The sequence below is a fragment of the Brassica napus genome, chromosome A1 (genome assembly GCF_020379485.1).
Source record: "Brassica napus cultivar Da-Ae chromosome A1, Da-Ae, whole genome shotgun sequence".
In the NCBI taxonomy this organism is placed as follows: Eukaryota; Viridiplantae; Streptophyta; class Magnoliopsida; order Brassicales; family Brassicaceae; genus Brassica; species Brassica napus.
Genome location: NC_063434.1, coordinates 6,891,215 through 6,907,034, shown reverse-complemented (window position 1 = coordinate 6,907,034; position 15,820 = coordinate 6,891,215). Strand labels below are relative to the sequence as shown.

The 15,820-nt window shown below is 36.7% G+C and overlaps 3 protein-coding genes and 1 pseudogene across 3 annotated transcripts; 3 read left to right on the top strand and 1 right to left on the bottom strand.

Annotated features, from left to right (window-relative positions):
* Positions 1-5,307: 5,307 nt before the first annotated feature.
* LOC106376534 (probable trehalose-phosphate phosphatase G) lies at positions 5,308-8,460 on the top strand. Its single transcript, XM_013816624.3, has 9 exons — positions 5,308-5,558; positions 6,281-6,350; positions 6,467-6,861; positions 6,953-7,093; positions 7,190-7,261; positions 7,346-7,471; positions 7,552-7,788; positions 7,871-8,104; positions 8,199-8,460. The coding sequence occupies exons 3-9, from the start codon at positions 6,607-6,609 to the stop codon at positions 8,259-8,261; spliced, it is 1,128 nt and encodes a 375-aa protein (XP_013672078.2). The 5' UTR covers positions 5,308-5,558; positions 6,281-6,350; positions 6,467-6,606; the 3' UTR covers positions 8,262-8,460.
* A 682-nt stretch (positions 8,461-9,142) lies between these two features.
* LOC106376533 (probable xyloglucan galactosyltransferase GT19) lies at positions 9,143-10,721 on the top strand. Its single transcript, XM_013816623.3, has one exon. It carries the CDS (start codon positions 9,207-9,209, stop codon positions 10,518-10,520), a length of 1,314 nt encoding a protein of 437 aa, XP_013672077.2. The 5' UTR covers positions 9,143-9,206; the 3' UTR covers positions 10,521-10,721.
* A 235-nt stretch (positions 10,722-10,956) lies between these two features.
* LOC125578331 lies at positions 10,957-12,522 on the bottom strand (annotated as a pseudogene).
* A 1,986-nt stretch (positions 12,523-14,508) lies between these two features.
* On the top strand, positions 14,509-15,493 carry LOC106376531 (probable lipid phosphate phosphatase beta). The gene has a single exon (XM_013816622.3). It carries the CDS (start codon positions 14,734-14,736, stop codon positions 15,367-15,369), a length of 636 nt encoding a protein of 211 aa, XP_013672076.2. The 5' UTR covers positions 14,509-14,733; the 3' UTR covers positions 15,370-15,493.
* The last annotated feature ends 327 nt before the right edge of the window (positions 15,494-15,820 follow it).

The following is a 15,820-nucleotide window of genomic DNA, read 5'->3' as shown; positions in this document are numbered from 1 at the left end:
TTATAAACGTGTCGTACAAATACAACTCACTGCTTTTAGGTTTATATTTATTTTATTTTAAGTACTCGCTGAAACAGTTTGATGATATTGAACCAGTTTGACGTTTACATGGCTTGAAACGCTAAAAATGAGGGCAATTCAAAGTCTTCAACAACTCTGTTTTAATAAACATAAAGATTTGACAATAACGTCGGCCTCGACCATCTAATTCTAAGTAATCTCCTTTAGAATAAACGAGGGTGTTAATTAATCGGGGGTATTATATATAATATAGAGTGATAGAGAGATTTCAACCGATTTGAAATTATCAAATGCTCATGCATGTAATAATAATATGCATATGGCCTGGCCAAACTAGTCTTATATTATAAGATAAACGACTTATTCTCGAGGACTTGTTGAATCTATTAGTGCTTATCACTTCTTCCAATTTATTTAACGAGCCGTATGCTGCCTTTTGTTAGCTGGCGTATAAAGGTTCATTGGTCATTTTTCTATGTTCAGATCCAATATAATATAAGAAATGTCGTCGTTCACATGAAAATGATTTTATTTATTCGGGGGACTATCTATCAATCAATTTTCTAGGACTATTAACATTTGAAAAAAAACTCAATACAAAAATTAATTCACGTAACATGTGGTATATGAGTCGTTTCTATTGTTAACTAGTACGTGATTCGTGAATATAGGATCTTTCAGTACAGGTTCTTGATAAAAGAAACGAATTAGTTTCTTATAAATTATAATGAAGTGGTTTTTGAATTTTGACTATCTTTATCTGGTTAGAACCTCATAACTATTATGAATACATACTTCTTTTGGTAAACATATAAAAATATATTACAGTTCTGTATTTTTGACGAAAATTACAATTAGTAGCAAAAAAAAGATTTAAAAGAAACACTGCAAATACTGAAAAGTAGAAGATTAAACAAGGAACGAACAAAACAAAACAACACTCTATACCCTGATCGCGATGAAACCATCTAAAAGCAACTCCAATGGTGAATATACTCATATTAGGTTCTTTGTGATAAAAATATTAATACTTTGATAATGGTTTACTTTTTATTTAAATCTTGTATTTTGTAAAAAAAGTCACTCAATTGAAGAAAGACATCTGTGCTCAAGAGGTTTAGAGAAGTCTTACTTCTTCTGACACACTTTCTTACTTTTTGTTTTTTTAATTGATAAAAACCCAGCAAAAACCAACCGATGGAGTTGGCCTAGTTACCACATTCTTCAGGAAAAAAAACATCCCTCAAAACCTATTCCACTCCTGTAGTTTTTCAAAATTCTAACACTGCTAATCTGCGATGCAACTCAAACGACTACAAACTCTTTTAAAACCAGATGCACAAGGAACATACTACTCCACCGGTTAAAACCGACTAAATGTTAAGCTTGTGTTTTTGATTGTACCGATCTAGCAGGACCTTTGCAACACGGTGTATAAGTCTTGTGCTTAGGATAATGAATATATACTTTATGGTAGATATATGCATATTTTGTCACGAAATTACCCTGAAAATTGTCATCATACATTTAAATAGCATATTTTAGTACTCGGATCATGTAATGCAGAATACCATAGTCTCCCCTCCCCTAAAAGGGAATATACGATGGGTGTGATCGGTAAATCTATCGTAATCTAGAGTAATAGAAAATAGAGGAATTAGGAGTAAAATCTTTAGAGTAAAAAGTTATAAACTAAAAACAAAAAAAAAAGTGAAAATAACTGTTTTCCTCCATCAAATCTATAAGGAACGAAAAAAATGCTTTTACCATTAAATATACAGTAACTAAGAGTGTGACTGAAAGGTCAAGTTAGAGTAAATATCTGAGAATAAAATATTTTTTAGCTGTGTTACGCTTTTTTATAACCAGTCAGGTGAAAAAAAGAAAGAAAATGTTTTACTCTCGGTTGCGCTAAAGTTGTTTGTCTTTTAATGTCTTAAAGAGTAAACATTTCCTCTATATTTACCATGTGAAATCCAGCGCAACAATTTTTTTTGTTATTATTTATTCAAATTTACATTTTTCTTTTTCACTCTATTACTCCACTTTACTCTGTCTTTTTTACTTCACTGAGTTTCCTACCAATCACAACCTAAAGTAAATTAATGAGAAACTTTTTCCACTTGATTGGTGTAGTTTTAGCTGAAAATAGAGTAAATATGTTTTCAACTAAAAGTTTCTCCTAACTATGACAAACAATCACATTCGATATATGCTTGCATGTATATGTATGCATTGTGATACGAGGAGGCACATATGCTGGTGACTTATAAGATTATATGTTATCAAATAATGTTGCCTTATCACTATCACTGTGATAACACGTGAATATTGTCAAACTGAGCTTATAGTTAGTGGTCAGCACACATGATTTTTTAACTATTGAATCAACATTTCTGTATGTATACTTATTATATTATCATTTGCCAAACCAAGTACCATCAATAAGTGCATAGACAGGGACATTCGCAACACCATCCACGCAAGAAACAGGAGGAAAAGATTCCTCAACTATCTACCTCTTTGGAGCCACTGATGTTTGCAGCACCACAAATGTAACTTAATTGTCTCTCTGTTTTTCCTTTTTTTGCCAGAGAAGCAATTTTAGATTAGTGTTTCTACTCATGTAAAAACTCTTTTTATTTCATTTATGATATTAACATCCTTAGCAAAAAAAAGAATAAAGATTACTACAGGCTGTTTTTCTAAACAGTAATAATAGTAATAAGACTAAAAGAAAGAAAGTGCTGTGGTTTATCTTTTCAACCGCATGTTTACATTGGTATGTCGCCGATTTACATTGCAATGTCCGAAGGACCGAATTAATAAGAGGAGCTAATTAAAATACTAAGCCCATATGGCAAATATATCATGTATATAGCGTATTTTACTAGTCGGATCATGTAATGCAAGATATCGTAATGAAAACAAAATTTGGGACAACAATATATACGACATACGCTTGCATAGTTGCATGTATATGTTTGCATTAGGATACGTGGAGACACATAAGCAGGTGACTTATAACACTATATGTTATCATAAAACGTTGTCTTATCATTAACACTCTGATAACATGGGTTCGTTGACAAATTGAGCTTATAGTTAGTGGTCGGCACATATGACTTTTCATTATTAATCAGTATTTCTTTATGTATAACTATTATATTATGATTTTCCAGACCAAGTACAATCGATACCAACAAAGAACAAAGGTAACTACAGGCTGTTTCCCTCTGTACAATAATACTAAAAATTGCAAAGGCTAAAACAGAGGATGTCTTTTCAACCGCATGTTTACATTGGTATGTCGCCGGTTTACATTGCAATGTTGGAAGGACCGAAGGAGTATAAGGAAATGATAAAAATATTAATCCAATACATACAGGAGAACTGTTGTATAGTCAGATACATTGAATCTAGCAAATGCACTAACCCAATGTGCAAATAATGCACCCGCACATACCTGTCGATGTTTCTTAAATTGTAGTATTAATACAAATCTCTTATATTCTTACAACATTCATTTTACTTTCATATTATGTACTTCCATCACCTACTTAGATTGTTGATTCTCGAAACACATTATAATTTTTTTTTTTTGCTAAATAAACACAGTATGATTTGTTTTCAACTGTTCTTATTTATAAAATTCTTCCAGTAAATGGCGACTCGGGAAGGTGTGAGATTTATCGATCTGTCAAATACTCGAGAAGGTATATATGTATTTGTCATTTTCAGCTGTGTCATCATTGCGTCAGCATATGGTTGTGGCCGTCAATCGTCATAGATGCAGCGTAGGATACACGTGGTGAACCTTCCTATGACCAAACTAAATATAGCTGTTTCTTTTTGTTTTCTTTTCTCTTTAATTTCAATCTTTTACCTTTCTATTTTTCATTTTATTTATTAATTTAATAAGAAAAAATATACACAAAATCATTCATTCTTCACTGTAATTTATGTTTCATTTTATAGTTACTTCGAATCTGAAGAAATTCTTTTACTATGGTCTCAATTAATGGGAAAATAATTATATTCATTCAGCTACCATGATGCATGAAAAGTGAAAACTATATGTAAGCTCCACCACCACCAATAAAGTGATCACGAAGAGCAAATCCCAGCCGTGTATTCAGTACCTGGACCCACTTCACATACCAAACTTCTATTGGTCCTTTAGTTATTTATGGGTCCCGTGATTTTTAACTCTTCATCAACTAACATCTTTTAAGTAATTGTTAAACTCTATAAACCTAATTTAATAACACATTAGCCTCAGCATCCACATCATTCTGTCATTCTCATTACAAGTAAACTTGATGTTATGTTCAACTAGAATACATAAATGTGTTGTGTGTATTATACACATCTTAATTTGGCTGAATGTCACTTACAATTCGCGAACGTCGTATACGAAAAGGCAATGATAAATCAGATAAATATGCCGAAAAATGACACCGGAACTAGAAAATACTACAGATTATTTATATGGGCCCATGAAGGCCCAACTAACACGTGGTTGCGTCACAATATCAGATTTAACACGTGGCGCCTACGCTTATTCAACTCTCTAGACTTGTAAGCACGTGTCTATTCACGAACCAGCTCCTTTTGGGTAACAAACTAACGTCCGCCTTGGTTTTTCTTTTTCTCTCCCAAATTTATTGTAGGTAGTAACTTTTTCATTAGTCAACACGGTTTATTAAATTATTTATATCTTCCTCCATAAATGTTTTTTTTTTCCTGGTAAAATCCAAAAATGCTTTTCTTTATTTCTTTCCCTGTAGTTTCGAAATACTAGTATACACTAGTAAAATTTAATTTTTCGTAGAAGTGAGAATTCTAGAAACCATTAAACATGGTAATTTACACGGGTGAGTAATGCCGTTTATCACCCAAATCAACGACCAATTCATTTGGTCAAGGAAGAAAAATACATTTCTATAATAACAAGGTGTGGACTGTGGAATCACCACCATAATATCAAATGTTAATGCATTGCACAAACATTACTAATTTTTTTGAAATGTGAACATTGAATAAATCAAAGATTCCACCCCAGAATCTGCCTAATGACGAACTCGTTAATCATAAAATAATGCAAATAGTTTTTTTATTCAGGGAAGCTAATAAGAAACTTAACATGGTCTTAATGGCAGATTTGTAAACAAATCATACACGTAGGGGTGTTTTCGGTATTCAGAAGAGGTTAATAACCTTGTTAACCACGTCTCTGCTCTGTCTCTTTGAGAAACAGACCTGTTATTGTTCTCTCGCAAACTCTATAAATACCAAAGCCCCCCGTCTCCTTCTTTTTCTCTCCTTCTCCTCTCTCATCTCTCTTTCCCTAAAACTCGGGATTTTCAGTATATTCCCCCTGCAAATTTCAGGGTTTTCGTACAGAAGAAAAAACAAAAAATCTCCTTCCCCGATCTCTCTAAGATTCTCTTTCCAAAAGGAGAGAAAATCTGCATTCTCCTCCCTTCTTCTTGGCGCCTGCTGCTGCTTTGTTCTTTCCAGCTCGTTTGAATCAGGTTTGATATCTATATCCCTTTTTGATTCGTGGATTGTTGTATAGCACCGGGTTTAATAGCTCGTTCGACCCCATTTTAGGTTTATTGTTTATGATATTTCTAGATCTCTTGCGTTTTTTTTATCGAACATTTGATTCCCTCTTTGTTTGAATATGTCTCTGTTCTTTCGTAACCTTACACCATTGGTTTCTGTAAAACCTTTTAATTCACATCTTTTGAATGTTACTTACGGCCCAAATTGGGTTTTTTATTTACCTCTTTTGATAAAATAGTGAATTTAATTTTGACTTTAGAGACTAGTTTTGAACTGTTCGTTTGGTAGTATATACGCGTTCTTTTGAACAGTTTGGAGTAACAGAAGAAGAAGCTATAAGTTTTTTTTGTCGGTAGCTCTTAATAATAGTGATAGTATTGGCTGTCATATAGAAAAGTCGGTTGTAAACTTCTGGTAGTTGTCAATATCAGTGACTCCTTTTCTCTTAATGCCATTAAACAACCATTAAGATGATTAGGTAAAAACAAGAGGAAGAGTTAAAAAAAAAAAAAGAACATAACTTTCTTGTTGACTTTGTTATGTTCTGCTTTTATGTCTTCCTTGATGCTTTGTGATGAAACATCCAAAAAGAAAGAAACTTTATTTTTTTGCGCTGTCCTGTTACATTAAATTTAGTAGAAACTTGCATCCTGATTTACTCTGTTTCTTGTGGTTGTATATTATGCAGGTTTTGTAGTTGAAGCTCAAGATCAGGCTAACAGTGTATTACTTGTAGTAAAAGCCTTAGAGATGATAAGGTAATGTGAAAATAAAAGCTTTCTAGTTTTCAAGAAACTTATGAATATTCTTACAAAAAGTTTTCAACATTTTCTTAATATTGTTTTTTTTTTTGTTTGTGTATAATCAACTTCAGTGTTAACTTTTAATGGACCGTTCACCAACAAGCAGTGACAAGAAAACATTGAAGAAGTGGTTTTTCATTGACAAAACAGTCGGATAAAAAGAAGATCCCATCGAATTTTCTTGTTTGAAAGCATTTTGATTTGGAGTTAAATGGATATTAATATAAACAAGACGACCCCTGTTCTCTCTGAGCCTACTACACCAGTCAGCAAATCAAGACTCGGATCATCCTTCCCTTCAGGTAGATTCATGAGTTTGAGGAAGAAGATCCCTAAGCTCGACGATGTTAGATCCAATGGTTGGTTAGAAGCAATGATTTCCTCTTCCCCGCCACGTAAGAGGCTTGTCAAGGACTTCAACATCGAGATTGCTCCTGAAGATGACTTTGCTCAACGGGCTTGGATGGTAAAACATAATATATCTCTTGGTTTGTTTCATTCACAGATGTTTTTTTATCTCTCTATTATTTACACTTTTATTCTTTTAACATTGACAGCTCAAGTATCCTTCAGCGATTACCTCTTTTGGGCATATTGCAGCTCAAGCTAAGGACAAGAAGATAGCTGTGTTTCTAGACTATGATGGAACACTTTCCCCAATAGTCGATGACCCTGATCGTGCCATTATGTCTGATGCGGTAAGAACAAGAAAAAGACATTTTATTATTATTATTATTATTATTATTATGCTCTTGTCTGAAACACAAAAGGCTAACAAGTTGACTCTCTCTCAGATGCGTGCTGCTGTTAAAGATGTGGCCAAGTACTTCCCAACAGCAATTATTAGTGGTAGAAGCCGTGACAAGGTGAGACTTTTAAACCATCCATTAACCACAATACAACCAAAAGTTAAAAACGCTAACACAGTTTGGACTTTGCTCATGTGTCAGGTTTACGAATTGGTAGGACTAACCGAACTCTATTACGCGGGTAGTCATGGCATGGACATAATGACTCCAGCAAATGTCAATGGGTCACCTGAAAACCCCAACTGTATAAAATCCACTGACCAGCAGGTACAATGAATTGTACCTTGTCTCAAATTTATATTTTCAAACAAACTCTTCTAATCTCTTTGTTACTTCTTTTTTAATAGGGTGAGGAGGTAAACCTCTTTCAGCCTGCCAAAGAGTTCATACCGGTCATCGAAGAGGTTTATAAAAATCTCGTTGAGCTGACTAAATCTATCAAAGGTGCAAAAGTAGAGAACCACAAGTTCTGCGCCTCTGTTCATTACCGTAACGTTGATAAGGAAGACTGGCTAATCGTTGCTCAACGCGTTCATGACCACCTGAAGCAATACCCTCGTCTGCGTCTAACTCACGGGAGAAAGGTACTTGCTTGCAATGAATGTAACATCACTCTAAATTCACACAAACACAGTTGGTTTACTTGTGTTTTGTTAATATGATTAGGTTTTAGAAGTTCGTCCTGTGATAGAGTGGAACAAAGGGAAAGCAGTGGAGTTTCTGTTGGAGTCTCTCGGATTAAGCAACGATGATGACTTCCTCCCAATATTTATCGGAGATGACAAGACTGATGAGGATGCATTCAAGGTACTAAGGGAGAAGGAGCAAGGATTTGGAATATTGGTATCGTCCGTGCCTAAAGAAAGCAATGCGTTCTACTCTCTTAGAGACCCCTCAGAGGTACTAATTACATAATAATCTGTAGTCTTTTATCAGTACATATGTTATGTTTTATATGTAAATGTAATGGTTGTGGTGTAAAATGGTGTTGTAGGTAAAGAAGTTTCTCAAGACTTTGGTGAAATGGAGAAAGATGGAAGACTCCACAAGTATTTGATGATTATGTAGGAGTATCATAAGAGCTTCATCCAACGCTCTGCTTGTTTTTTTTTTTTGTTTTTTTTTTTCACTTTCTAGTTTCTGTTTTTAACAGTTTCGGCATTTATATTTTAATTTATCATTTTTCCATATTATCCATCAATTAAAATGTATTACAATTAAAACTTTTTCATTATTCATTTCATAAGTTTCTTAAAGGGGAAATCTGTCTAAAATGGTACATCCTCAGTTCATAGAATCTTCTGATTCAGATTTCTGATTCAAGTTTAAAAGAAAACTGAGGCTAAAGAGAACTAATCCTTTACAAAAAACGAAGAGAGTCTAGACAATACTTTAGTATCAATCCTAACTATATAGGAAGATAAGAGAGGCTATATAGTTTTTTCAGCGGCAGAACCAATTCTCATTGGTCTGTGCTTTGTTTTGGAGGGAAGGCAACATAACTGAATCAGTTTAACTGTAACCCACCTTGAATCTCATAAAATTCTATTCGGTCCGTTCAAATCACCACCATTTAAACCCAATTTTGCCTATTTATTTATTTTTCTTATTTTAGGAATCGAAATTCAACAGTGACCAAAAAAGGAATTAAAATTCAGTTATTGAACCCACACATAACCCATTTTCCCCGCTCACGCCATCCGATTTTATTGTGTTCAAAAGTGCACAAGCACCGTTAGATTCGTCTCTAGATATCACTAAATTACTTTTATGTTTTTAACCAAAATAGATCTAATCTTCAGTACTACTCCCAAATTAACCAAAATCATGAGTCCGTCATGGGTTTTCTTAGTCGTCATAAATAACAAGGGGCCAAATTAAACAATTCTCGAGAATATAAGTACTTATTGTAAATTAGCATAAACATTTCCTACCATTAATCAAGAGAGAGAACATAAAAAGAAACAAACCACCACACTCACTCCGACAAAACTCCATAACTATGGCTTCCACATCCACCGTCACGACATTGACCATCTTCTTCTTCGTCTGCTTCATCGAGCTTACTGTTTCTCAGCAAATCTCAACCGTCGATTCGGAATGCACCGGCCGTTGGATCCACATCCGTACACTCCCTTCACGATTCAATCTCGATCTCCTCTCAACTTGCAACCACTACCCACTCACCGACGATCTCTGCCCTTACTTAGCCAACCACGGCCTCGGCCCAAAGACCCATACCCGCACCCGAAGCTGGTACCGAACCGACCCGCTTCTCCTCGAACTCATTTTCCACCGTCGGATCCTCGAGTACCCGTGCCTCACGCCCGACCCGAATCTCGCCTCCGCCGTCTACCTCCCTTACTACGCCGGCATCGACTCTCTCCGCTACCTCTACGGATCCGACGTCAACTCCAGCGCCGATCACGGGTCGGATCTTCTCTCGTTCCTGACGCAAGACTCCCCGGAGATCTGGTCTCGCCGCTCGGGCCACGACCATTTCCTCGTCATGGCCCGGCCCGCTTGGGACTTCTCCCAGCCGTTGACCGTTGACCCTCCGATCTGGGGAACTTCCTTCCTCGAACGCCCCGAGTTTTTCAACTTAACGGCGTTAACGTTGGAATCGCGTTTCTGGCCGTGGCAAGAGCAAGCGGTTCCTTACCCGACGTCGTTTCACCCGCACAGCTTGCCGTTTTTGGAGTCTTGGATCCGGAGAGTGCGTCGTTCGCGGAGAACGTCTCTCATGCTATTCGCAGGCGGGGGAGGAACCTCCTCCACCCCGAATATCCGCCGGAGCATCCGGCTAGAGTGTACCAACGTGACCGAAACAGAACCGGAAACCTCCTCGGAAAAGATCAAGACCTGCGACTTCGTCGACTGCTCTAACGGGATCTGCGAGCACGACCCGATTCGGTTCATGAGACCCATGTTGCAGTCTTCCTTCTGCTTGCAGCCGCCGGGAGACACTCCGACTCGCAAGGCGACGTTCGACGGGATCATCGCGGGATGCATCCCTGTGTTCTTCGAAGACCAGACGGCGAAGATGCAGTACGGGTGGCATTTGCCGGAGGAAGAGTTCTCGGAGTTCTCGGTGACGATTACGAAGGAAGATGTTGTGTTCAGGGGAGTGAGGATCGCGGACGTGTTGATGAGTATACCGAAAGAAGAAGTGGCGAGGATGAGGGAGAGAGTGATTGAGATGATGCCTAGGGTTATGTATAGACGGCATGGTGCTTCCATGGGGTTGATGAATAAGAAAGATGCCGTTGATATCGCTATTGATGGTGTTCTGCAGAAGATCAGTTCTAGGGGTTGAGTTTACTACCGAACACAGTTAAAACAGGTATTTATTATCATGTTGTTGTTGTCTGTTTGTTTGGAATCTCTTGTAACTATAGTTGTTCATGATGAGAGAATTTTGCATTAATCTCAACTACATAGTATTTTGTAAGTTGGATTCAAAATGTGTGTTTTGGATGGTAATATATAGTATGATATACTCTGTTTTTGGGGACAATTTGGAGTGTGTTTTTGTCGAGACTACACTGGTATATGAATTGAATCCTCAGTTTCATAAGATCGCTTAAGTCAGAGTATAGTGTTAAAAGCTATTAAAAAAAACTCCGGTTTATATATGAAGACATGAAAAGTCATCTGTGAAGACAAGAAGGAAGGTTGATGACTTGAACTAATCCTCTGGATCTGGATTCTGCTTCCACTTCCCGTACCTTTTTTTATGCTTTCGCTTGGTCATTGAATACAAACAATTACACTTCTATTAACATTGATGAACTCATACGTTTTTGTGATTTGCAAAAAATACATGGCAAACGTTGGAATTTAATATAGTCCTGGCGTGCACATGAAGAAGAATAGATAGTAGCCAATTATAAGAGTTGAAATCGAGAACATATAATAACCGAATACAGTAAATTACATTTATTGGCCATCTGATATTTAAACTAAAAACCGAATACAGTAAATTACATTTATTGAAATCAAAGATTAAAAAAAGTCACAAGTCAATATGTGGAAAGCCATGAACACAATTACATAAACTTCATATTCTCCACATAGTCTATGAAGGTATGAATCCTTCTTACACTATGATGCCGAAATCCCTTAATATTGACTCTCGTAAAAGTATTCCTCTCCAAATTGTAGAAGAAAACGTGGAAATGGTTTGATAGACCGTGAGACGAGTACGACGACCACACAAGCTCGCCTGTGCTAGTCATTCCAACAAACTTGTTCCCCGTGACTATTGACTCCCCTAAAGGATTCAGTACGTAGATATGCTTTGACCATTTATGGCTTGTAGCATCTTCTAGATGCCACAACACAACTTCTCTTTCCCGAAGTTTCATAATACCTAGTTTACCTTTGTAGTTTAACAAAGTCAAAGAATTTGTATGATCTGCAATCCCTGGTGGAATGTCTACATCATTGTTGATAAGGCAAAACTTCTCTGACCTAACGTCGAAGTAAAATATCACCCAAGAGCATTGGGAGTAACCCGAAGTACAAAGAACCATTTATGCATATATAACCACGTATCCAATTAGTCACCATAAAATGGAATTTGCGTTCGACCGGTCTCCAAAAACGTTTTCCAGACTCCAACGACAAAACCCAATGAGTGTCGGGTCTATAAATTTCGTGACCTGATGAGGTCATACACAACACTTTGAACTGTTTGCCGATGGGATCATAGCCAAAATACATCCCTGCGATCTTTTCTGTCCCTTCTGGAGCTTTGGTGTTACCCGTAGTTTTAACTTCTTTGGGTAGTTTGGGTAGGATTAGGAACTTTCCCTTGGATTAGGACCTTTCCCTTGGCAGGGTTACAAATCACCCGCACCTGTCTTCTTTTCCATCCGTGAAGCAAGATCAATCCACAGACTGGGGCAAAGATATCAGTCGGAGAATATTTGTAAAAAGACTCATGAGAAGACTTCGGAAAATATAGGGCATAATATTGAAGATGAGGGGGTGTATCAGATGGAATATATTTGGGAACAGATGTGTGATATGGGCTGGCTACAAGAGTTATCATCTGGATTATGAGGCTGAGTTGTTGAGTAGAAAAATAACTTGCCATCAGCTTCTAAGGTGAACAAGAGAAGTGGACGAGTGCAAGACTTGGTGAGAAACAGCTCAGTGAAATCATGACGGCGAAATATGAATGCCCAAAACTTCGATACGCAACGAAACCTAGCTATGGACTTAGCCGGGACTAGAGAGAATATAGTGATGAGTAAATCGACTGGAACTGTGTCTGAGTATTCTCTTACCAGTTTGAAGATTGTACTGTTTCATATATCTGGAGGTTATCTGGAGGTTGTTAATAATAATTTTTCCGAGAACAGCTGCTCCAGATGTTTCATGGCTGATTATACAAACCCTAAAATAGCTTCAGAGCATAATTAAGTAGAACGAAACCCTAGACTTCCTTTTCTGGATTCGACTAACTTTATGCAAGAATTCTTAATAGGCTCAATTAGGCCCAAAACATAGTACAACTATTTATTAATTCTCTTTTGCTAGTGGCCTAATCTATTATAGTCTAAACAATTGCCGTTTTGAAATAATGTTGGATACAAATTCTACAGAATTCTTGGGTTCTGGGCACTGGGCTTGATAATTTCTCAGCTAAGTCATTTATGGTCCATTGATGGGCAGCTTCAGTGAGATGCGCAATCTGGTTTAACATGCTGAAATGGAAGTAAACCAATCAATATAGAACCAAACCAGATATATCCAAACATATCATCTATTTAAAATCTCAACGTTTACACATTAACCGGATGATAAGCAACTCTAACATAACCGGTGCAAAATCCATATCATCTATTTTAAATCTCAACATTTACACATTAACCAGATGATAAGCAATTCTAACATAACCGGTGAAAAATCCATAGAAATTTATATTTTTTCTGAAATTTTATACTACTGCAGAATCAGTAATAAGCATTGGAGTGCCCTCGAAGGGAAATCCTTCCATCTCCCTCTTATCACACTTCCGGCTAACTCAAATCGAACATACTTAACTGACGTATAGTAAGTAGCGAAGAACTTCTTCAACCTATCAGCCGTAACGGAGGATCTCAAACCATATGTATAAAGATTTATTAAATTTTATACTACTGTAAACAACATGTGTAAAGATTTATTAAGAATCACTAATAACCATTGGAGTGTCGTCGAAGGGAAATACTTACTTCTTCAAGGCTCTATCAGCAGATAATCAAGATTTAAACTCTATAAAAACACAAACCATCTCATAAGTGATTTTGACAGAGGCAACTCCCACCGACTCAGCAGCAAAATAAGAGAATATATAATTCTCATCCATTTCTTATGTTACGTTGTCCATCCATAACATTCCATCGTTTGCATGAACCATTCCATCGTTTGCATGAACCATTCTTAGTGTTAGACTCTGTAACAACTTTTATTTGACCAATTCAGTTGAAATCAACCCATTTCCCGAAATTTTCTGATCACTATATTTTTCATCTATAGAAAATTGATTAGTGCTTGATAATATACTTTAAACATATTACATTGGTGTTCAAACTCTCAAGATATATTATGTATTGTAATCATGTATTAGACCAGTTCAGTTTAAACAACTGACCATCTCCATATTCAAAGATTTTATCATTGATGTACTATTTTAAATTTTTGTTTGCAAATTTAGTACATATAGTTGGAAGCAAGACATGTAACAAGTTACTTTCAATGATATAAATAAAACTAAAATGTGAATTACTGTAACTTTTTTTATGAACTGAACTATGAAATATGTTCACGCTTCTAAATGATGAATAGTAAATTCATACGAAACAGATGATTCATAATGTTGATTACTCTATTCTATAAAGTAGTATAATAATGAAACGAAGTGTTGAAAATAATACAAAGAAAAACAGTACACTTAGGCTATAACTGATTTGTTCCGTAGAAACACTATTGTCTCATGTTCAGAATTGGATGATTTGTTATGATATATGTGTTTTCTAACATTAATAACACTATTTTATTTATTGGCACCATAGAAATTCCTTTCAATCAAGAATGAATAGACTTGGGGGTGTTAGTGGGGATGAGATTTATAATGAGTCTTAGAATTTCTAAGTCTAGTGTTATTGGTTTATAGATTTTCATATTCTCATTAAAATCTATTGTTATTGGTTTGATGATTCTATAACTTTATACAAAATCATTTGTTATTCAAAAAGTTTAGATTTTAATGATTTTACAAATGTATTAAAGTAAGTGTTAAAGTAAGTAACTTCAACAAGTGTATGAAAAAAATCGAAATGAAGCCAAAGAAAAAGATTTTGTAATGAATAATAATATCTGGCCGTGATTATAGAATGGAGTAAATGAAGAAAGGCCCAATGTAAATATATATTTTTTGTCAAAAGGCCCATACGAACGCTTTTCATGGATTATTATTATCCTCTTCGTCCTGTAAACGCCACCGTTTCATCTCGCAGATTAAATTTCTAACGACAGTCATGTCTCCGTCAACGGCGTCGAGTTTCGTCGGCTCCATCTTAGCGGTTGACGCCGCCGTCTCTGCCGCGATTCACACGGCGGCGAAGCCATTCCTCCCGCCGTTCATCCTCCTTCTCCTGGAAATCTCCGCCGATTTCCGATTCTCCTTCCCGGTCTCCCTATCCCTCCTCCTCTCCCCTCCACTGCGCCCGTTCCTCATCCCCTTCCTCCTCGGCCTCCTCCTCGATCTGATCTTCGTCGGAATCGTGAAGCTGATCTTCCGCCGCCCACGTCCCGCTTACAATCATCCCTCGATGTCAGCTGCAGTATCGGCCGATCATTACTCGTTTCCCTCCGGCCACGCGTCCCGCGTCTTCTTCGTCGCCGCCTCGGTTCACTTCTTCACTTCTGAAGCTCAAGTGGTTTCTCCGAGCTACTCTTTCTTAGACGGGTGGGTGAGGGATCGTGGAGAGGGAGTTGTGAAAGGAGAGGTCTTGGTGGGTGTGTGGATCTGGGCTACGGTGACTGCTGTGTCGAGGATTCTGTTAGGGAGGCATTACGTGCTCGACGTAGCTGCTGGTGCTTGCTTGGGTGTTCTAGAAGCTCTCTTTGCTCTTCGGTTTCTGAGATTCGAACAGATCTTGGGGTGGTGGTAAGAACATTGTTATTGTTGTTGATGTAATGTTTGTGACATCAATTGATTTTTTTTTCGATTACATTGTCAAAAACAATGGTTACTTTTATGTTTCATGAATTCAAAGTTTGTGTCTTTTGGTTTCACTTTCACCACAGGCTCTTGTATGAATTCTTGTGTGTTTATGATCTGTTGCTCCATGACAATGCTTGTTCATTGTGTTACTTTAAAGTAGAAAAGGCTAAACCTTTCACATAGATAGATAGATAGATAGATAGATAGATAGATGCTACTGTTACCTGAATATGGACCTGAGATTATCTATGAGACAGTGAACAAGCGGATGAGTATAATCTCCTTAGTTTACTTGTACACCTTTTACCATGTTCTTTTCTATCTACGTGGATTCAAATGATAAATCGAGGGAGAAAAAGCACTGGCATGTGGAATGTTGGGAATGAGACTGTGACTGA

What these genes read in the sequence shown, in the direction of transcription:
- LOC106376533 (XM_013816623.3), top strand. Translation starts at nt 9,207, where the DNA reads ATGGCTTCCACATCCACCGTCACGACATTGACCATCTTCTTCTTCGTC.
- LOC106376534 (XM_013816624.3), top strand. Translation starts at nt 6,607, where the DNA reads ATGGATATTAATATAAACAAGACGACCCCTGTTCTCTCTGAGCCTACT. An exon ending in TTGCTCAACGGGCTTGGATG is followed by an intron (nt 6,862 to 6,952) that starts GTAAAACATAAT and finishes TAACATTGACAG; the next exon opens with CTCAAGTATCCTTCAGCGAT. An exon ending in GTCTAACTCACGGGAGAAAG is followed by an intron (nt 7,789 to 7,870) that starts GTACTTGCTTGC and finishes TAATATGATTAG; the next exon opens with GTTTTAGAAGTTCGTCCTGT.
- LOC106376531 (XM_013816622.3), top strand. Translation starts at nt 14,734, where the DNA reads ATGTCTCCGTCAACGGCGTCGAGTTTCGTCGGCTCCATCTTAGCGGTT.